General features: G+C 34.5%; 2 protein-coding genes across 3 annotated transcripts in view; both read right to left on the bottom strand.

Moving 5' to 3' along the window:
* Nucleotides 1-4895: 4895 nt before the first annotated feature.
* LOC137391440 (uncharacterized) overlaps nt 4896-23892 on the bottom strand; it is a 39097-nt gene continuing 20100 nt past the window's right edge. For both annotated transcript variants that reach the window (XM_068077918.1, XM_068077919.1), the window contains 4 exons: nt 8410-8491; nt 7975-8133; nt 6291-6410; nt 4896-5002 (listed from right to left, as the gene is read on the bottom strand). In XM_068077918.1, coding sequence (XP_067934019.1) covers nt 6322-6410; nt 7975-8133; nt 8410-8491 — 330 coding nt within the window. In that variant the 3' untranslated portion in view covers nt 4896-5002; nt 6291-6321. The remainder of the gene's footprint in view (nt 5003-6290; nt 6411-7974; nt 8134-8409; nt 8492-23892) is intronic.
* Nucleotides 9064-18340, bottom strand: LOC137391442 (uncharacterized). Its single transcript, XM_068077920.1, has 11 exons — nt 18230-18340; nt 17747-17835; nt 17485-17652; nt 16767-16873; nt 15445-15639; nt 13678-13778; nt 12794-12837; nt 11905-12037; nt 10871-10914; nt 10413-10492; nt 9064-9169 (listed from the first exon to the last, which is right to left on the bottom strand). The coding sequence occupies exons 1-10, from the start codon at nt 18287-18289 to the stop codon at nt 10465-10467; spliced, it is 969 nt and encodes a 322-aa protein (XP_067934021.1). The 5' UTR covers nt 18290-18340; the 3' UTR covers nt 9064-9169; nt 10413-10464.

The following is a 23892-nucleotide window of genomic DNA, read 5'->3' as shown; positions in this document are numbered from 1 at the left end:
GACTACAGCACCTGAACTGATTTACTCTGAATATACCTGCAACCAAATATGGCCAAACCTTGACTTACAATCTTCATTATATACAGAATTTTTGATGCAACGATGTTAAAAGTGAGCAAATATTTTGTAACATACGAAGTACTTTGCAGTATACCACATCAGCAAATACTCTAAACATTTAAAGGCTGACTTGCAACAAAATTCACATTACAGTTATTTGGTATCATAAAATTCACCATGTCTTACTCTGTTGTGTTGTAGGTGCAAAATATATGGGAATGTGATTACAAGCTCTTAAAAGCTAAAAAACGAACAGTTAATCGCAGCCACACGAGACCGCCGTAGTTTGGATTCGCTTTCCAAAACGGCTCAAGTGGGACGTAGTTGTTACAGGATGGTTTCTGTTTACACTTTCACGCAACCTCATTCGTCGAAATATTTTCACAGATATACTTCAAGCATTCAATAAAACCATGTCTATTGTTCTTACGCGTCTATTTTATCGTCATTGTAATGCTGTCACTTTCAGCACTGATATCTTATCACTTACCGTAAAAAATCGTGAAACTTTTTAACCTTAGCTCAAAGGAGTACATATCATTGTTTGATAATCATGACGAGCCTGTTGGTTATCTGTGATAATCGAAAAGTGCTGCAAAAATTGTTTGCGAAGTATTGGGTCACGTGATCAGACACGACTTGACCATTGAATAATGCTGAAACAAAACTGTAAAGTTGCGAGCATCTATATTTAATACGGAGACTTTGGTAAAACCCGAAGTGTTTGTCATAAACTAGTGCTACAATATGTTTCATAGTGAGCTTTTTATTGGCCTTTCAACACACGTGAGAACATCACGTGACAAGACAATAACCAAACTGTAAGGACTGCGTCAGATAAATAAACAGATTACAATCTACGGAGGCTTTTCGTTTTTGAGCTTTTAAGAGCTGGTAATCACATTTCCACGTATTTGGCACTTACAACACAACAGAGTGAAACATAGTGAATCTTTTGATACCAAATAACTGTAATGTGAATTTTGTTGCAAGTCAACCTTTAAGATTTTTGGAAACATAGTTTCTGGTCTATAGAAATTCTTGTGTTCAAGGCTTGAGAAGGTCTCTCCGTGGTAACGACGGACACAGGTTTAATCTTACATTCTCAGATTGCGTTTATTCTCTCAGTTAACCTTAACCTTCCTTAATATGATATATAACAATCTTGGACAAAACAGATGTCAAGATCATTAAAAGGCATTGTAACTAATTGTAGAAGCAAGGAGGCTACCATATTCAAATTAACAACTATCCTAGTCTCGCTTCAAAGTTTAGGTTTAAAGTAGCAGCTCTGTATCACTGTCTTTTCAATCAATTGACTTGTGTCATGTAAGAGATTCTAACCTATCTGTAAACCAAAGACCTGCTAGCTGGTGTTTATCCTGGTTCCTTGTAGCAACCCTATTAGCCTTTTAGCTCATCTAGCTTTGGTGAGGATGTTAATCTATGAATGCTTGCAGAAGGGTAGATGTTTAGGTATGACTACTGACCTGTTGTTCATGTTATACACCAGATTTATTCACTTATTAGATTGACCCACATAGTAAGGTGTTTGTACCCCGACAAATTTATACTCCTCTGACTGCAGTACCTGGCCCTCGACCAGGCATACTTGTAGAAAATTGTTATAGACCACCTTCAGTAAGTCTGCTGCTTAGCATATTTCTGATTGTCTCTTTTAGTCAACATTTCTTATATTGTGACACGAGTATATGTGATTACTTTTCGCTTCACTTTAGGTTATTCTAAAAATGCTTTGCTCCTTATTGTAGACTGTCTTTATACCATCGTTAGTGCCAGATAATTCAGTGAGACCATTCACTCCTAGCATGCCTACTAGTCCTCCCATGTACTCCCCTACACTAGTCAGCAGCAAATATATCAGCGTCATCAACCTTTAGCCATGTCATGAACCAGCACATCTCTATGGCTTCCTCTAATGCTAAGCAGCCCTACCATAAATGTCTTCCATAGATGTACAGCAAAAGTTGCAACTTACTTCCGACTATCTACCCTATTTCTATACCGTATCCTTTGCCTCAACCATGCCAACAAGTAGTTTTACTTCAAGTATGTGTCATTAGTAACACAGCTGAAGTGTTTTAATAGTGTTGATTTTTGTATCAAACTATCTGTGTTTATTATGGTTTTCTTATTCCTGCAGTCATGTATCCCTCAAGAGCAAAGACAACCAGAGGCCCCTATCATGCAGATGTCTACCACACAGTAGTACAGGGTTGGGTGCACTTTGATGACAAATCAGCTAGAATAATGGAAAAGAATGACGTAAAAAAATGCAAAACACTCTTGTGTTTTGCATTTGGTCTACTACAGATGTGCTGATAGCAGATAACACTCAATAAAATATACGCGTTGATGTATTTGAGAGTAGACAACTCCTTGCAACAAGAAAATTCCTACATTCCATGCAATGAATACGATAGGCTTCCGCTTGATATACAAGTACAAATTATCAGGTACCAGAAACTCTGGTCGCGAGATTAAGAATGTACAAGAATACTATAACTATTATATTTGTCTGTTAGAGTGTCAGCAGGCAGCATCCACACAATCTCAGTAATTATTAGTAAGAATGGTGTTTTATATTGAACAAGTTTCAGTACACAATAGGGAGGCAGATTGAAAAAACTAAAAACGAAATAGGCAGAGAGAAAACTTCGATTGAAGAGTTTGTGGCTGTAACGTTGTTCAGTTCGGTAATTCAGATGTCCTCATGTTATAGGCAGAGACTCTTGAATGGTTAGCTGAAAAGCATAGAACAAGCTGTCTAACTGCAACAGCTGAGCTCAATAGACAGCAGGCGGTACTTGATCTTTATTCTCACATTTACCAAAACACAAGTTAGCCAATCAAAATCTACGAAGTTTACCCTTGATACGCTGGAAATATTCTATAATAACTTCAAGGTTAAATAAATGCCACCATTTCACTATTTTATCATTTATATGTAAATCTCAATCTAAACCACAAGAATAATAATATCAAATTAATAATAAACTTATTCATTATTGTACTAATAGTTCACTCTATGAGAGCGAATCAATTCATGTATGACCATTTTAAGGTTGAGTAACATTGCCTCTCTATTCATCTTTTTAGAGACCCTGTGTTGCTGTAGAAATAAATTAATTTGAATAATGCATGAATAAGGCGCTATATAAACTGTACAGTGCTTTGACCTTGTCTCTTTAGCAAACTATCTCATCTACAATCTTGCAAGGCAAGATAAGCAGTTCTTCCACTGTAATGACAATGATGGCAGACTGAGAGTAACCTAGAGTAACAAACAAGAAAATAAATCGTCAATACAGCAGGTGCTCTCCAATTCACATACCAAAACTCTTCAAATAAAGAAATGGCCAGAGGTCCTATAAACTCTTGATAATTTCTTGCATACGTCCCTTTTCTCTATAACACCAACAGCTAGGTGAATAAAGAACTAAAAGAGTCACAAGGTAGACATCTCAGCAATCAACCAGCATCTATGAAATAGTAACTTGTACATGACAAAGTAACAACAGACCAAAATGTATTGGAACATTAGTTGAGTACTTTGACACAAACATTTATGTGCAAGCATGAGAAAAATTTTGGCTGACTGAAAAAGTTTTAACACTGTCTCAATCTGATAGCAGACGAGCTAGATCATAAATTTTAACATAATAAATATCTACAGTGTATCAAGACTGAATAGTGAGTCTTTGTATTCATGTCTATTGAAACAGGTAAATTAGTATAGAAGGAAGTATGTGCTCAGCACACAGTAAAGATGTTTTATATTGAAGTTTCAATACACAATGGGAGGTATATTGACCAAATCTAAACACGGAAGAGGCAAAGACAACACCGACTGAAAAGTTAATGGCTCTTAAAGAGGTTCAGTTTGGTAAATCAGATGTCCTCATATTATAGACAGAGACTCTGGAATGGTAAACTGAACAGCATAAAACAAGCGATCTAACTGCAACATCTGAGCTCAATAGACTCAATATAGATGAGCTACCACTTCAATAGGTGGTAGTTCATCTATATTCTCTTATTAATCAATACACGAGTTAGCCAATCAAAATCCACTAAAATTAGCCTTGATACGCTGGAAATATTCTATAACAATTTTACGAGTAAATATTGGTTTAACAGTGAAAGTTGTCAAACAGAAAAATTTGACACAAGGATATGTCTGAAGCCTTAGTACCTTTAAGTTGACTAACACCAACGTTCTAAAATACACAATGAGTCTATTAAACTCTGAGTCATATGCTAGTACTGACAGCAAATGCAAGCCTGATTTCTATCAGGTACCTTTTGCCAACATTTCACTATTTTTAGCATTCTATATTTTAATGTCAATAACCTAAACTATACGAATAATAATATTAAACAATTAATAATTTCATTATTGCACTAATAGTTTACACTATCAGAGTAAGTAAATTGATGTATGACCTTTTAAGGTTGAGTAACATTGCCTTTCTATTCACATAATCAGAGTCTCTGTTTTGCTGTAGAAATGTATTAATTTGAATAATGAATGTACCAGTAGGCGTCAACCAGGCTTGATGCTGTTATACGCTTTGTGCAAAAATAAAAAATTTAAGAACTAAAAACAAATATACTAATATGAATAATAGCATAATTTTGTTTTAAAATACTGAAATTATCAAGTCACTGAGCAGAAAGATTTTATCATTAATATAATTAATATCATTAATGAATCACTTTCTCTTTGAAAGTAAAACTAGAATGTAATAAAAGGAGCTGTATAAAATGTAAAGCACAATTGACCTTGTCTCTTTAGCAAACTATCTTATCTACAGTCTTGTCTCATCACAGTTTTGTAAGGCAATGTAAGTAGTTCTCCCGCTGTCACGACAATGATGACAGACTGGGCAGGTGCCCAGAAAGTGTGTAGTTTGTGTACCTAAAGTGACAAACAAGATAAGAGATCATCAATACAGCAGGTGCTCTCTGATTCACGTACCAAAACTCAACAAGTAAATAAAATGGCCAGAGGTCCTATATACTACAGAAAATTTCTTGTATACGCTCCCATAACAATACGTGAATAAGGAACTAGAAATGTCACAAGCTAGACATCTCAGCAATCAGCCAGCATCTATGAAATAGTAACTTGTATATCACAAAGTGACAACAAATCATTAAGTGTACGACCATTAGCTGGGTACTCTGACAAAAGGAGAAAAATGTTGGCTGTCTAAAACGTTCCAACACTGTCTCTGTCTGACAGCAGAAGAGCTGATGATAAAGTTTAACATAATATACATCTACAGGGTATCCAGACTCCGTAATGTGTCTTTGTATCCATGTCTATTGAAACAGGTAAATTGGTAGAGAAGGAAGTACATGTATGTGTTCATCATACAGTAAAGATGATGTTATTACTATACACAGCATAATTTGAATAAAAAGAACTTGACATGTAATATTAGCTCATATATCTCAGAAGTATTGATTGTATCCGTTAGCATTCTCTATAAATCATGTTTTGAACACTCTGATGGCTACGTAATGCCATGATTGGCCACTGGTGAGAGCACCTGCCGTAGAGTGAAACTCTTTGGCAGGCTTGATGTTAAATGTCTTCAATTTATCAGAGGTAATGAGTGGAAGGACAGAAAATTTACATAGAAAATAACCTCCAACTTCCAAATTACATGAGTGTGTGTGTGTACTTGTAACAGATACTTATACACTGTCTACAGTCTATCAGACTGTAATATATCGTATATACTACAAATATATAGTATAAGACTGTTAGTATATAGACTGTCTACAATCTAGATACCATTTAAAATGATTGTTCTTTCCACTACAAAATGCAAACAGTCTGTTTGTTATTATCAAAGATGTTTATAGAATTGTTAACTAATTGTAGTAAGATAACTTGAAATGTGTTTTTCCTTTTTAAACAAAATTGTAACGCCTTAAATAGGTCAAAAGATATATATATACGTATTACATGCAAACAACAAATGTAGTTTTGTTATGAGAGCCATGAGTTTAAGGATAGTTAATATATAAAACAAAGTATTTTGAAGTATAAACCAGCAGTGAAAGTCTTCTAGTATAATGTACATGTATAAAGTATTGTGAGAGAGAATGGCATAACACACGTCCTGTTTTTCACAAATAATAACTGGAAACTTGAAAGCGCATTCCATCTATTATAACTTATATCTGTAACTTACCCTTATAACTTACACTTGCTGAGCTCAAAAGTTATAGCAAATAATCCAGATTTTTTGGATTATAAAGGATGAATCTTCCACATCTCCACCTCAACCTCTCCTTCTCATCTAGACCACAGCCTACAGTAATGATTATTAGGTGGAATACTTTTTACTAATCGCTATGTCAAACAGGACTTAATATAAAATTCATTCCTGTCTATTTGACTTACCAGACTTTCTGTGTACTTATATAGTATTTTTAAACAAGTCAACTATAGCACGCGTAACTGCGGATTAAGGTGAAACTATGGTACAACCTGCAACACAATGGCAGATTGAATCCCTCCCAAAGCCTTGAATCTCTCAAAGAATGACAGCATAATCAAGTGCATCTATCTTTGCTTGATATCTATTGGTTCAATGGTTGTCATCAATCGTTTTTAAGCAAAAAAATTTACATTGAGTCATTTTTAAACAAAAAAAACTCCATCTAAAATAGAAATTGAGTAACTCTATCATATTAATGTAAGGTAGCTCGTAATAAACGTATTTTACCAATAAGTTAATTACAAATGTATAAAACAACATTCTATATTTATTGTAAGTAAGATAACTAACACTAGTATATAGGAATGTCAGAGAGAAGGAATAATACTCTAATATTGGTGTCAAACATTTAAAGAGTTACACTTGGTAAAATTGTTTTTATATTTAGACTTTTAATGCTATAGATGTTCAATTATTGATACAATATCTGAGTCTCATTGAAAGCAGTTTGTTAAATTAGGCTAAGGTTCTATGGGTAATAAGGGTGCTACCATAACAACCCTACAGCACTACATAACCAGCTGCTAAAATGAGAATATAAACATGCTTTCCAATCTGTCACTCAGGTTTGTAAACCGACTAGTGTTAGCGGTTAAAGCGGATTATAACTTGGATTTATCCTCTCTTTGAAAGAATGATTATTTGCTGTGTATCTATATATACAAATATAAGTGTTTGTTTGCTTATCTGTCGTATGTCCAGTTTATAACGATTGGTTAAAATGTGCATGTTTGCAGTTCCATGCGCCGTGAGAGATCGTGGCGTGTAATGATTATATGTACAATTATTCTACACCGTGACAAGGTGCATGGTTTAGTGGTAGTTTGCTTGAACTTAACATCTGTGCATCTGAATGTACAGGTTGATTCCTGTAAGGTGAACGATTTTTTCCCAACGCCGTTAGCTGCCTTCAGAGAGACATGGCTCTCATTATAGTAACATGTTAATAAGTTAATATTATGCTAGTAATTTAGGCTAATTAAAATATTAGCTTATGTTACTAGCTTAAGTTACTCAAATTTATTGGGTAAAGAAATGTAGTCAATGGCAACTACATTACCTGCCACTGTTTATAAGCTGCTTTAGATCTTGAATAAATGTGTAGCATAAGAAGTAAGAAATGTTTATCAACAATCTGTTTCAGCTATTCCTCGAGCTTTTAGATATTTGAATTATGCATCGGGTCAAACACACAGAAATTATTCATTGGATAGACACACAGAAATAAACAAACACCTTCATTTAAAAGTTGGAATGGTAAATGCTACATATGGTAATCAAAAATATATATTTTTATGCAAAACCTTTTTATTACCCGCCCAGCTTTCGGCATTCACCAAGTACATCTAAATTGTCCAGTATACTAGTTACTCACGAAATATGTACAACTCAAGATCTGGTCTACCATCAGATAGACACCGGTTACAGAGAGGCTCGATGTCTTTTATCTTTGAACCATCTTTATCAAGAATCTCAACTCCAGACACATCCAGGTGCTTTAGCTTAGATAAAGCATCAATAAGGTTGACCAGTTCTAGAACAATCCATAAAGCTCTCTCAAACATAATGAACACTTGGTGATATGTTCTAGTTAATGTACTTATGGCTATGTTGAGAGATTACCATGGTGTTAACTCACTTTGAAAAAGGGCTTCCTTGTACCCTTGAACAAGGCATTTCTTACAAATTTCAACTTAATTATTTTTTTCCGTTTTTGAAGGCAATATACTTCTAGATTGCTTTGAAGCATTATATATATTTGTCTTAACAGTTTTGAATAGAAATGCTAGAAACTGGAGAAAGCACTGACCATGTTCATAAACACTTCCTGTTCCTCTCATGCTCAGCTTCTCTAGCTCCTTCAACTTTATAAGTTCCTCCATCATTCCTGGCTGAAGGAAACAAAACAGTCCTGATTGAAGATCCTTTTGCTAGAGATACTCTTACTATCAGCGACTAATACAAACTATATGACTAGTACTTAGTAGAGACTAAATAACTAGTACTTAGTACAGAATATATAACTAGTACTTAGTACAGCGTATATGACTAGTACTTAGTACAGACCATATGACTAGTACTTAGTACATACTATATGACTAGTACTTAGTACAGACTATATAACTAGTACTTAGTACAGAGTATATGACTAGTACTTAGAACAGACCATATGACTAGTACTTAGTACATACTATATGACTAGTACTTAGTACAGTCTATATAACTAGTACTTAGTACAGAGTATATGACTAGTACTTAGTACATACTACATGACTAGTACTTAGTACATACTATATGACTAATACTTAGTACAGACTAGATAACTAGCACCTAGGACAGACTATATGACTAGTACTTAGTGCAGATTATAGGACTAGTACTTAGTACAGACTATATGACTAGTTCTTGGTACAAACTATAAGACGAATATTTCTAATTTGCATAACCAAGCACACACACTTACGAGAGTTGTGTGGTTTATATCCAGGTGTGTGAGTTTAGGCCAGTTACGAAACAACAGGAAATGGAGAGGAGCATCAAATTGGTTACTAGGGAGTAGTTGAAACTTCCTGAAAGTTAAATTGTGGCATCTGCTGATGTCCGATTGTTTGCTTAAAGAATATATGTATGATGTTTAAAGGTTGACTTTCAACAAAATTCACATTACCGTGATATGATATGAAAAGATTCACCATGTCTTACTCCGTTGTGTTGTAGGTGCAAAATATGTGGAAATCCGGTTACAAGCTCTTAAAAGCTCAAAGATCAACAGGTAATAGCAGCCATCACGATAACGCAGTAGGTTGGAATCCTTCGCCAAAATGACTCAAATGGGACTTAGTTAAACATGATGTGCTTCTATTTACACTTTCACGATGGCTGCGATTACCTGTTCGTTTTTTAGCTTTTAAGAGCTTTTAATCACATTTCTACATATTTTGCACCTAGCACACAGCAGAGTAAGACATGGTGAACCTTTTGACACCAAATAACTGTAATATGAATTTTGTTGCAAGTCAACCTTTAACATAAAAAACTCAAGCGGTCTGTAGCAATAAGGGTGACATATATGAACCACCCTACAGCCCAAATAGACATCACTGTCTGAGTTTTAAGGCTAAGTTACACTGCTTACACATTTCTGAACAGAAAATCAATTCATGTTATAATAACAAAACTACCGAGTGTATTAACTTTATAAGTTCACAAAGAAATTTCATATACTGTACTTCCATCTTTGTAAATATAATCTATCTTTAGGAATGAATGACCAGCCACTATATACTTGCTCTCCATTTGTTTACTCAAGTCTGTTGAGCAAGTCTTTTGTAGCTAATGTTCCTGTGTTTAAGGAGAAGGTAGACATAAAATATTTTGAAATCATGTTTGGTGTGACCCGAAGAGATAACTTTAAATAACCTTTATATAACCTGAGATAACCCTTGAGATAACCAAACATTTAAATTTATTGCTTTCTTTCGCTAGTGACATTAATATGCAAATTATTATTTGTTTTACAGAATACAAAAGGATCAGAATGCTATTTAATTGAAGCTGATAAGATATACATGTAGAATTCTTGTCATACTTTTAAAATTCTGGCAACTGGTTTTTAAAATCTCTACACAGTAATTTGTCATACATCATTTCGGAATTATGATTTGAACTTGTTTTGGCACAAATGATTCAAACTTGTTCTACATCCCACAAGTACTGCCTCTTTAGAGAGATGAATCAGTAAATGACTCAGTGCTAGTGACACACAAAATCACTGAGCACTAAGGGAAGTTGTGAAGAATAACAAATCCTTACTTTATGTTAGTGCAGTTGAGAAGCATGTTTTCTCTCCCAAGTTTACAATGTACTAGCTCTTTGCATATTGATAGTTCTTCCTACAAAGAGATCAGTTTATATGATCTTTGATTGTACCAGCCTGTATAGCTTCTACATGATACTGGAAAAGATACAAAAATTATTTACATGACCTTTGGCTGTTAAATTTACAAGAGAATTGTAATGTCAGATAAAAAGTGAAAGAATATTTTCAATAACAGATTTATTGGTATTAAAAGCATAAATCACAAAGAAAAGAGTTGCTCTTCCAGAAAAACTTCAGAACGTAAAATGTAAGCAATATTGTTTTTAGCATATTTCCAAGTATGAAAGTCAATTTGAAGTCATGCTAAAACAAATTAAAAGTAAAAATCTTTAAGTTACCTAAAAGATACGTAAATGTTACTAGAACGAAATAACAGAAAGTTCTGACTTACCAGATTAGGAGCTCCAGAGAAATCAATGAGAGCTTTACGAGCACCTAAAATCATAGATTGAAACCCATTGGAGCTACAGGATAAATTAACTTACAGGACTGCAGGGTAGAGCAGCAGTGGTATGCTAACATGTTCCTAGTCAGTTTCCTTGGTATACTAACATGTTTCTAGTTAGTACCCTTGGGAAACTAACATGTTCCTAGTCAATACCCTTGGTAGACTAACATAATCCTTGTCAGTACCTTTGCTAGACTAACATGTTTTTAGCCAGTACCCTTGGTATACTAATATGTTTCTAGACAGCACCCTTGGTAGACTAACAGCTTCTTAGTCAGTACCCTTGGTAGTCTAGTATGTTCCTAGTCAGCAACCTTGATAGACTAACATGTTCCTAATCGGCACCTTTCATAAACAAACATTGTATCTTCATGCATATGTAGATAACATCAACAAGTACCATAATGTTAAACCACAGACTGTAAAGGGCATTAGCACTAATAATAGCCTGAGTTTCTTACCGTGAGGAAAATATCCGTTAATGTAAAATTTCTTCAAGTGAGGGCAGTTGAGGGCAACATCGAAAATTTCCATGAAAGTTTGTAACCAAGAAAATTCTTTTAAATTAGATCCTATTTTGTCAATCAGCGATGGCACAATGTCAGGCTAAAATAAACCAGCACATATACTGCATAATGTTGTAATTATGTAATGTTTTTCTTCAAGAGCTGTTTAAAGTAAAATTAACTATTGACATGAAAATAGAGTGAACATCGAGTGTATAATCTGGGTCAACACTTTCGTTAGATGTGATGCTTATATTTAGTTTCACTAGCCTTATACCAAAGATAGCGACATGAGCTATTAATAGACATTTTTTATCATCTCCCCTTGCTTATTGCTGACTGCACTGTACCTTATACCAAAGACTGCAATGTGAGCTATTAATAGATATTCATTGTCATTTGCCTTAGTTATTGCTGACTGCACTGTACAAATGCTGAGCTAATTCATTGTCACAATACATGATGCTTTACCGAATCGACTTGTCCTGCTGTTAAGGTGAGTTTTTGAATATTTGGCCAGTTCAGAGACAACTGGAAAGGTTCTTCTGGGATTCTCATAGCGAGGCTGGTAACTTTAGGGAAGGCAGTCAGTAGTTTGAACAGTCTAAAAGCATGGATAAGTTTAAACTATTACCTGAATACACAATGTAGAGTAATAAGAGATGACAAACCTTACTTAGCAATAGGATACTACACACTATTCTTATTACTCTCTAGAATAGAAAGAATTCCAATAGGAAAACTTGCACTAGTTCTATTGTCAGAATTATGTCTGGTATAAGTTGGACTTCATGTTTCAGCTGTTACTCTATTCAAATGTACTTTATCTTGCGAGTATTATAAACACATACATATGCACTGTATTTACATGTACGTTACAAACACATTTACAATGCTTATCGCTTAACTTACGAGCTACAAATTCCGTTTTGATAATAATCAAGAACGTTACAAATATATTGAACTCAGCAGAAAGTAACCAAAGCTAAAATATATCACAAGTTATATCTCACATATAAAATACTCTGATGATGAGTAACAGGGTGATTATGATTATCTTTAGTAACTTGACATGTCAGCGCTTCTCTGGGACACTCATGTCTTCAGGAGATGAAACTGTCAGCTGACTAAATTATTTTATAGAGATTTTCTCTCAGAAGAAACCAATGCAAGTAGTTTTGGTTATTAGTTTTTGTTATAACCACTCTCATCATTTATCCTCTACATCACTCTCTTCCTTTAGATGCTATTCCCTCTTTACTTATCTCTCTCACGCTTTCTCTTTCAACCTCACTCTCCCTGTTCCTGCAGTCTCTTCACTCTCCCCTAACCACACTTACTCTCTTATGTTATTGCTTACCCTTCCTCATCAAATTTATCAGATCCACTCCATTCATCTATTTCCTACAAAAAGATATATGCACAAAGTTACTAACTGAAAAATTCAGAAAGTATATTTTTAATATTTTTTATTACAATTACGACTCAGACATAATAGGTATTCAGATATCATAGAAATATCAAAACACTGAAGTACAGTTTAGCTCCATAATATAAACATAAACGATTACTTATGTCTTTGAGTGTTTGTGTACTTGTTTAGAGCAGCTTTCAGCTCTAAACACTCCTAAACTTGAATTCTTGTTAAAAGAAACTTGAACTCATGTTATGTAGCATCACACAAAAGCTAAAGTAGGCTCTTCCATCTAAAGACAGCTAACTCATTATATTATTTATAACTTATGTAATTGCAATGAGATTGTGAAGTATAGCAAGTAATTTCAACAGTTTTATTAACTCTCCTTTATCACTTTCAACCTGCTTAGTATCTAACCTGGCAAATTTAATTATAAATGGAAAGTGATAGCAGTACTATGGTAATGTGGACAAACTACAAGTCTCCTGGAGAAATATTGTCTGATATGATGCAAACTGATATGCTATTATTTAGCAACATCTCACAGCTGCAGAGAATACACATAAGTCCTTAACAACCAGTCAGGCCATCTGTAGATAAAACCATGTCACTATTTTTGATTTTTTAACATTATTGACTACCATCATTGTGAAGTTTAATGGAAAAAATTTTGAATAAAAGAAATTTTAAACAAACAGGGTTTTGGGTGCAGTTCAAGTTAAAATCATAGATTGACGATACAATGAACAATATCACCATGAAGTTGAACAGTAAATTCTAACATAAATCTTGTTCATAAAATATGAAAAACCAGAAAAAGTGTTTACCTGTAAATTTGGCATTGCTTTGGCGGCGATATTTAAAACGTCTGGATGATGTATATCTCCGGTAGTGATTGCAAATGATGTGACACTTGGCGGTACCACCTCTGCAGGAATTCATGTAATATACTATATTGCAGGAGATACAGCATTGGTTCTAGAGAGTCTTCGAAATAGATTAGATAACTCAAAAGAAATAATGTTGATAGTTTGCAAGTTAATCACTAGCGAATATCTCTCTTATCAACCGCTTGTTAATAAACAGAATGTTAGAAGACAGACTGTTAATACTGAGACTGTAAGTGAGGAGACTGGCAGTCTCTCAAATAGCAGACTGCTAGTTGAGAGACTGCTAGCAGAGACTGTTAATAGTGAGACTGTTAGTAGATTAGTAGATAGACTGTTAGTAGAGAGACTGTTAGTAGAGAGACTGTTAATAAAGAGACAGTTAGTAAAAAGACTGCTAGTAGAGAGACCGCTAATAGAGAAACTGTTAGTAGAGAGGCTGCTAGTAAAGAGACTGTTAGTAGAGAGGCTGCTAGTAAAGAGACTGTTAGTAGAGAGACTGTTAGTAGAGAGACTGTTAGTAAAGAGACTGTTAGTAGAGAAACTGTTAGTATAGAGACTGTTAATAAAGAGACTGTTAGAAGAGAGACTGTTAGTAGAGAGACTGTTAGTAGAGAGACGGTTAGTGGAGAGACTGCTAGTAGAGAGACTGTTAGTAGAGAAACTGTTAGTATAGAGACTGTTAATAAAGAGACTGTTAGAAGAGAGACTGTTAGTAGAGAGACTGTTAGTAGAGACGGTTAGTGGAGAGACTGCTAGTAGAGAGACTGTTAGTACAGAGACAGTTAATAGAGAGACTGTTAGTATAGAGACTGTTAGTAAAGAGACTGTTAGTAAAGAGACTGTTAGTAGAGAGACTGTTAGTAGAGAGACTGTTAGTAGAGAAACTGTCAGTAGAGTGACTGTTAGTAGAGAGACTGTTAGCAGAGACTATTAGTAGAAAGACTGGTAGTAAAGAGACTGTTAGTAGAGAGACTGTTAGTAGAGAAACTGTTAGTATAGAGACTGTTAATAAAGAGACTGTTAGAAGAGAGACTGTTAGTAGAGAGACTGTTAGTAGAGACGGTTAGTGGAGAGACTGCTAGTAGAGAGACTGTTAGTACAGAGACAGTTAATAGAGAGACTGTTAGTATAGAGACTGTTAGTAAAGAGACTGTTAGTAAAGAGACTGTTAGTAGAGAGACTGTTAGTAGAGAGACTGTTAGTAGAGAAACTGTCAGTAGAGTGACTGTTAGTAGAGAGACTGTTAGTAGAGACTATTAGTAGAAAGACTGTTAGTAAAGAGACTGTTAGTAGAGACTGTTAGTAGAGAGACTGTTAGTAGAAAGGCTGTTAGTAGAGAGAATGTTAGTAAAAAGATTGTTAGTAGAGAGATTATTAGTAGAGCGATTGTTACCTATAGGTCTATTGGTTCAGTACAACTTGCAGTACTTAATTAGATCTAAAAGGTTTCCTCAATGACATGACCCGATAGAGGGACTGTAGCCTTTTCTAAATAGAATTAAACCCAAAAGTCCCTGCTTTTAGTACGTTCAACATTTAGAGTTGTCTGCTTACAATCTTTATACACATAGTGAGTTGTCAGGATTACCTGCCCCTCTTACCTGTAGTAGGAATACAATCTAAATGAGCTCCTAACCAAAAAGTTGTTCGTCCCAAAACATAATCAGACACTAGAATAGTGTACGAACGCTAAAATTGACTCACCCAGCAACTCAACTAGCTCAGATTTTGACATATCCCCGCCGATATTTAAATAACGCAGAGCACCAGCAGATGATCTCTTCAAAATTTCAACTGATTTCTTGTGGTCAATTTCTATAGGGTGGTAGATACGATTAAAGGGCAGCTCTTCTATAGTGCTCCAACACTGCTGACTTATTTCCCTCCACCGCTGACATACTGAAAGTAGTTACTGTATATAATAATGTATATCTAGGAATATGGTCAGCACTAAAGGTAACAAGTTCAGATAGGTTAGTCAGAGGTTAAGGTTGAGAATTATAAAGATCTACAAGATTAAAATAATCACTGTGATAAACTGACTTAAATATTTGTAGCATAAAATATCATTTATAAATATTGTCTATAGGGGCATTGAGTATGTGACAAATGTTCGTTTAGGTTTGCAGTATCCATAAACTTGGAGTTATCTTTTCGTACCACTTTTGGGTACCACCCTTGATGAGGGTTCAACAAGGTAATTACTCTATAGATGACCAGTAAATGAATACAATGAAACATTTTCAACATCAAATCTGTTTGTTATAAAGCAAATGTTCAGTTTATGGAACCTAAAAACATTACTAAGTGATAAAGATAGCAAGTCAGGGCTTTTGCTGATGCATCGCATGCATGAGCTCATCCACTTATTGAAACCCTGTTTAACCATAATGTACCACTATAAGGGTAAATACTATCATATCCTAAACTTGTGGAGGAAACAAGATTAGAACCTAAACCTTTCACTTGTACCCTGATCACTTACCCGTATGCATAGGGAACCAACAAGAACCCTTAACCACCTCACATATCCTACTCCAGGGTACACTATTCGCAGAAACTTATATTATCATACTAATATTATATATTAGTATTATTAATTATCATATTGTATTCTATTTTTTAAACCTAGTTTCTTCAAGGAGGGTTACATCAATTCTGTAATCATCAACTGTTCCAAAGGTATATCTTTAATAGTTACAGACACTCCTACTTTCTACTGCTACTTTAATATTTTATGTCTTTCTGAGTGATGCCTAAAACTGTGTAGGCTTTGCTAGACATGAGATGTTAGTAACTTAAAGCATTTAAACTTTATGTTAGTTGCTTTACACTAGTTGAGTTATACTAGTTGTCTAGGTTGCTGTTTTATACCAGTAGTTTTTGCTAGTTGTTTTATGCTAGTTACTGTGTGTTAATTGCTTTTTGCTAGTTGCTAGTTTATCTCATAGTCGTTTTACACAGTTTGATGCTAGTTGCCAGTTTCAAATAATGTTAAATTATAAATGTCCAAAGTATATACCTACCATCTTCACAAAGAATCAGCTCACTCAGAGTCAAGTAGCTAAAGATGTGCAGCATGCAGCACACATCGAGTGTCTCAATTAAGGCTAGACCAGTTGGCTGCCATTCTCTACAAGTTATGCAAGTTCAGTCAGCATATTCAATTAATTATCTTAGGACCACAAGCTAAAAACAATCGGTGTAAATTGGTGAAGCTAATTTAGTATGTCGAGTTTGCTCATTGTAGCCTTGATTTCATCTGTTGCATCGGGTGAATCAGTTTTTAAGTGACCTCGAGCTAACATTTACAGGCTTTTTCTAAGCAGGATTAATAAAAAGTGACTAGATTTTTCTGCAGAAATAAAAAGTGAGTCAAACACTAGTGAAATATAAAAGAATTCACACTCTCTATTGTTTACTCTACAATGCCTTGTATTACTTATTCATTTATGTCACCCTTAAGTTATCATATAGTCACATTCTCATTACATATACAAGTATAACTAATAATGTATTTATTCACAGATTGACTACTTTATTATATTTATCCTTACTATGTACTAACTGAGGAGCTTGAATTCTTTACAAAAATAACAACCAGATACCACCAGTGATCACCAAATCTCTTTACTTCTGACTTATGCTGTTTTATGACTAGTAAACAATAATTAGTGATGTAGTTCTCCTAGAATATAAGCTATAGAAGATATTAACACTCATGTATGACTTATTCGCTCTTACCTTTTCTGTTTGAGTAAATGCTGAACATATTTTTTTCTGTTAGCCTTCTTATGTCTCCTTGGAGCGACGTATAGCCTGTGGCCCTCATAATAGAGGCCATTTTCAGATAAAGCGACTTCTAATACTTTTTGTGCAGAGCTCTGAGTAGAAAAGGTGACAAAAGCAAACCTATAAAATATCAGAGTGAGTTCTGGCAGAAAGCCAACAGAAATGCCAAAACTGAGAATGAAATAACATAATTAAGAGATGTGGTAAGAAGTACCTGTTGTTTTTCCGTGGTTGTATGTAGTCAATACTCGTTACTTCTCCAAACACCTCAAATATGTCTGCTAAATTGGTTTTCCATGAAGCCTGAAATAGCATCAAAGCCTTTTTAAATTAGTCAATTTTTCTCTCACCAGAAAATATAAAAGCGTAAAATTGTGTCTTCGCTACTCTTGCAAATATGGAAAAGTTGCCAATGTTTAAAAACACTCACTCAGAAGTTTTGTGATTGTACAATTTACAAAAAAATCTTACAAGCTACTTGTATATGAACAAAGGTTACCATTTGTAATTACAATGAACTATGGTATGTATTGAGTAGGCCATCAGTTTTCAGGGCTCTTTTAGGTTAGCCTTTGAATCATAGTTATATTTTTAGACTAACTTGTCTCAGGATCTAAAATCTGTGCATTACAACCTCAGAACTGTCTGTTTATGAGAGTTTGTATGCTTCACATGCTAATTATAGACACTCAAGTACCTCATTTGAGATGTTGGTCACATATATTGTTCTCTTCAGCTCTTCTGAACTATCAGTCATCTTCCTAGTAGACTCTCATTCGTTGACTAACTTAGCTACACCAAGTCGCACTCGCTAGTAATACTAACCTGAGGCGACTGTAGTGAAAACTTATTAACTACGGTATTGATTGTATAGAAAAGACGTCGGCTTCAGTCAATCACTGGACGCAGTTGCATAGAAGAAGGCGGAGCTTAATTGAGTTGTAAGCTGGAGGGAGTTTTATGCCATATTCAGCCAACTATAGTTTTCAACGTAACACACAATACATTATAACAAAGTGCTTATGATATATTTACATTTTACATTGGCTATGATTATCACATTGCCAAAGCCATAAGTTCAAAAAGTTACCAGGATAATCATTTATGTGATACGTTGCAGTCAGATTAAACAACAGCGTATGTCACATAGATATAAATACAATACCACAAAATATATCACACACTCTATTCAAACAACTTCCATGGTTCTATCAGAAGTTTTTAGTTAAGTCAATGTTAATATTGGAATATTAATATTACAATGTAAATAAGCATTATTTGAAAAGGTAAATAGTATTACCTGCTAAAAGAAATTGTGTTATTGTTCAGTTCTCAAAACAAATTGAATTTAGCTGTACGATAGGGTTTCTATAATGCTGCCAAGCACAATTGCCTTCTTTAGAGCACACTTGGTTTTTTAAACCTACATTTCAAAGTGAAAATATATTCAGGTTATGAGCTGATGAAGATCAATAATAGAGAATTGTGGCATATATTAAATGTAATGAATGTAGATTGTCCTTTGTTGTTTCTCTGTATTCTTGTAAAATATACTTATTTACTGGAGTTCATCTAAGAAAAGGAATAAATACTAGTGTTATCACCAAGTAAGGTAGACTTTCAACTAATAAATTGAACATGCATTTGTTAGATAAAGTTACAAAAAGTGAGTGGCGTATTTTAGAATTTGTATAAAATATGAGGGTAGTTGTCTAAGTTTGCAGTTAAAGATAGGACAACTCATAGTGAATACATTTGATTAGGTGTTTCATATATATGTCTGTAAATCAGCTCTAAAGCATCACTACCAGACTCAGTTAATGCTGTTAATACTACAATCACTCATATGAAAATGTACAGTGTATTCAAGGGCATCACTACCAAACTCAGCTAATACTGTTAATAGTACACAGTACACACTCATACGAAAGTATACAGTGTATTTAAAGGCATCACTACCAAACTCAGCTAATACTGTTAATAGTACACAGTACACACTCATTTGAAAATATACAGTGTATTTAAGGGCATCACTACCAAATTCAGTTAATACTGTTAATACTACACACATACTCATATGAAAGTGTACAGTGTATTTAAGGGCACCACTACCAAACTCAGTTAATACTGTTAATACTACACACACTCATTTGAAAGCATACAGCGTATTTAAGGGCATCACTACCAAACTCAGTAATTACTGTTAATAATACACATTCACTCATACAAAAGTGCACAGTGTATTTAAAAGCATCGCTACCAATTTCAGATAATACTGTTAATACTACACACACTCATATGAAAGTGAACAGTGTATTAAAGGGTATCATTACCAAACTCAGTTAATACTGTTAATACTACACACACTCATTTGAAAGCATACAGCGTATTTAAGGGCATCACTACCAAACTCAGTTAGTACTGTTAATAATACACACACTCATATGAAAGTGTACAGTGTATTTAAGGGCATCACTACCAAACTCAGGTAATACTGCTAATACTACACACACTCATATGAAAGTGGACAGTGTATTTAAGGGCACCACTACCAAACTCAGTTAATACTGTTAATACTACCCACACTCATTTGAAAGCATACAGCGTATTTAAGGGCATCACTACCAAACTCAGGTAATACTGTTAATACTACACATTTACTCATACAAAAGTACACAGTGTATTTAAAAGCATCGCTACCAATTTCAGTTAATACTGTTAATACTACACACACTCATTTGAAAGCATACAGCGTATTTTAGGGCATCACTATCAAACTCAGTTAATACTGTTAATACCATCCATATACACTCATACGAAAGTGTACAGTGTACTTAAAGGCATCACTAGCAAATAAAAGATCTCAGCAGCAAACAAGATTATTGGATGATCAGGCCTTAGCATCTGATGGCAAGCCAGCAGGTTGTAAAACCATAGAATCTGGATGGTGTCCGCTAGGTTGAGTTCAATTGTTCAGCTGACTCAGTCGCTTATAAGATAGTAATTCAGCATTTCTCAAACATAATTGCACCATAGTCCATGAGTTGTTGGAACTGTGCGGGCCTCACAAACCCTTATGTTTTACTCTCCTCTAGTCCTTGACATCTACAAAACCAGTGCATCGTCAAGAAGGAGGTTTTTCTTCCAACACGCACACCAATACTGGTGCTATTTAGTACGCGGTCTATCACACTTAAGCATGAGATCTACTGCTGTAATCTCCCTCTCTCACGAACAACACATTTTTCCATGCATTCATTTTATACATATAATGTATTATATATAACATATATTATATCATATAATATTATATAATATACATAGATATTAAATATAATATACATACATTATAAATATTCTGCATTAAATAACAGATAAGCAGTTGCTTTGTAAATTAGCTGAAAGCTAAACAAGCACGAGGAGTTATAAAAGCTCAAATGTAAGAAGTTAGCTTTGTTGTTGCTCTGCTTGCTTTCTCACTAGTTTTTCAACATTGCTCATTCTTACAAGAGCTCGAGGTTCTGATTAGACACGGACTCAGTCATCGGAAGGGAAGTACTTTGTTAGTAGTTCGTTTTGTAGCAGATTCCTATAAAGCATTCGGTGAGTCCGTTGTCTAGCTAAATTCTACTCACGGCATCACGTTAGAATGTTACATCAATGAAAATTAAGTAAATGTTAGTGTGCATGAGCAGAGTTACTTCTATGAATTTAGTAATAAATATTAGTGTGCATGAGCTTGGTTACATCTATAAAAATTGTGTGTCATGTTCATGTGTTTGCCTGCTCTAAAATGATTGCTGTATCTACTACTGCTACAGTATTATGCATCTAAACTGTCCATGCTTTTCTTTAGTAATCCTTTTCATTGGGTAAAATTTTATAGATTGCGATTTTGTCTTCTTTCAGTCACAATAACTTTTGTTTGAGATTTTCTACAAACTGAGTTGGTTTTGATGGTTATTGTTTAGGTTTAAATAGTTGTAGGCAGACCTTTGAATAGGTAGACATCAACTACAAAAAGATAATCTTCCACGTGCATGTGAGTAGTAACAACTGTGTCTGAATATTTGAGGGGATATTCACTCTTATTGTTGAGTATCTTCATCTCAACTCCAGCTGTATTGTATCCAGTCTATTGTATTCTGTAATCTAGCCCGAGCTCCTATAGTTCCTTGTATCATAATAAGTTAGACTTGAGACTACAATTAAAAAGTTAGCATTCTCTCTATAATCTTCTAATTAAGTGTCGAGAATCAACAGTAACATGTAATTACTCTTTTACAAAACTCTCACCTTGGAACTTAGTCAGATTAGAGAACTTTTTCTCATTAATGTGTCACCATTTCTGTTTCAGTAAAGGATCATTCAGAGGTCATTTCATGGAGGTGCTGCTGGAGGCGATTTTAAGTCTGATTAGCTTATGACCAGCAGCCATTCAACAGAACTGCCCTATTTATTTATTCCGTAACTGTGTGCTGTTGAGGATGCCATTGTTCATTAATGAAAGCGAGGTCATCAATACAGAAGATGAAGGCATGCTGTCTCGCATACTTGATAAAAACAACCCCAGCCGGCGTGTTGAGGCAAGTCATTTATAATCACCTGATCGTATCTTCCTATATTTGACTATTGATAGACGTTCCATATATCTGAGAATATAATTGAATATTCCATATAATACTTGTATCTATAAGCTCAATGAGTCTGATCTCATTCAACAGCTGAGTACATAGCTGTTATTTCTAGTAAACATTCTACCTGTACATGCATTGTGTACATTACCGTTCACTGTTTGGTGCAGGACTTTTAGTGATGTCAGTAGAGTTCTGATATTTTGTCATTTAATCTATTTCAAGGATTTTTTTAAATATACATCTTCCTTAAAATGAGACACGAGTTGCTATAGTGTAATCTTTGAGTCTAATAAAATGCTAACAAATCAAAAACTCCATGTCAGAGCTGTGGATAGTTTAGTGATTATATATTTAAAATGTAGTGTATAAATAAAATACTTTTATATAGAAACATTGATAAAATATTATATAAAGAAGGATAAATATATAGTAAAAATTTTGATAACAACCTTTGGCTTTTATTAAATAACTTCTCCGATCAATATGCTAGTTCCATAAATAAGGAAATATTAGTAATCAGAGAGGTCCTCTTGACACTCAACTCATGTAATAATTATTGTGATAAACTTATATGCTTACTCAAAATATGACACTGAGAGATGCTAATATAGCAATCTCTTCTTACATCATATACATACATATTATATACGGTAGATACAGTATATATATAGTAATATCATTAGGGATGATAATCAGTTCACCACTACTAATAACAATTATTGATAGCCTCTCAAGTTGTAGTGATTGTTAAAATATGTAAAACTATTACATACTTGGGTAAACTGTCCTAAACATTCTTGTAGTTTCCATGGAAATCTAAGGCTTCTACCTTTAGTCAAACACAGGAAGAAAAGACTCCTGGTGGTGAGTTACTAATACCTTGTCTCTATTGTCAGACTCTGTTGAATCTTGACGCCCTCCTAATTCCTTCTGTATGAGAACATCTTTTTGAGTTGATCAAGTATAGTTGGAATGGAGATACAGACATGAACTGATCTAGTTTACTCTCAAATACCTCTTTTACCTGCTCTTTGAAGTAGTATTAACATATTAACATCTCCAGATAGTTGTCCACCGGTTAGCTAATAGGTTTGTGGTGTTTTTACTGAGCACTTCTCAGACAGATTTGTACCATAGCCCAAAAGTTTTAGCTAGTGCGTGGGGGTCTCACAAACCCTCCTGTTTGATTTAGATTAGTCATACCTTTGTATCATTCTGTTGTTAGTCGAACTCATCATGCTATGTTTCTGTAGCAAATGAGGACAAAGGATTGAGTAATGAGGTTACAAGAGAGATTAGAACCACTGAGAATGGTTTGCCTAAGTTACCAGAGCATCCACACCTAACTGAACTACCTGAGGTATGTTTTATTATTCTCAAGAATCCTAGTTTATACAAACTCAAGTGTTCAGGGCTTGAGGTGGTCTCTCTATCGTAACCATGGATACAGGTTTAATCCTACATTTTTGGATTGGCTTAATTTTCTTAACTTTTACTTTCCTTAACATGCTATATGACAACCATTGATGAAACGGAAATCAAGGTCATTGGAAAGCATTGTAACTAATTGTAGAAGCAAGAAGGCTACCATATTCGTATGGATAACTAACCAAGTCAAACCTCGAAAGCTTAGGTTTAGAGTAGCAGCTCTGTTTACAAAGACCTGCTAGCTGATGTCTATCCTGGTTCCATGTAGCAACCCTGTGTGTCTTTTAGCTCCTCT

This window comes from Watersipora subatra, chromosome 3, assembly GCF_963576615.1.
Source record: "Watersipora subatra chromosome 3, tzWatSuba1.1, whole genome shotgun sequence".
Classification (NCBI taxonomy): Eukaryota; Metazoa; Bryozoa; class Gymnolaemata; order Cheilostomatida; family Watersiporidae; genus Watersipora; species Watersipora subatra.
This window is presented reverse-complemented; position numbering and strand designations above follow the sequence as displayed.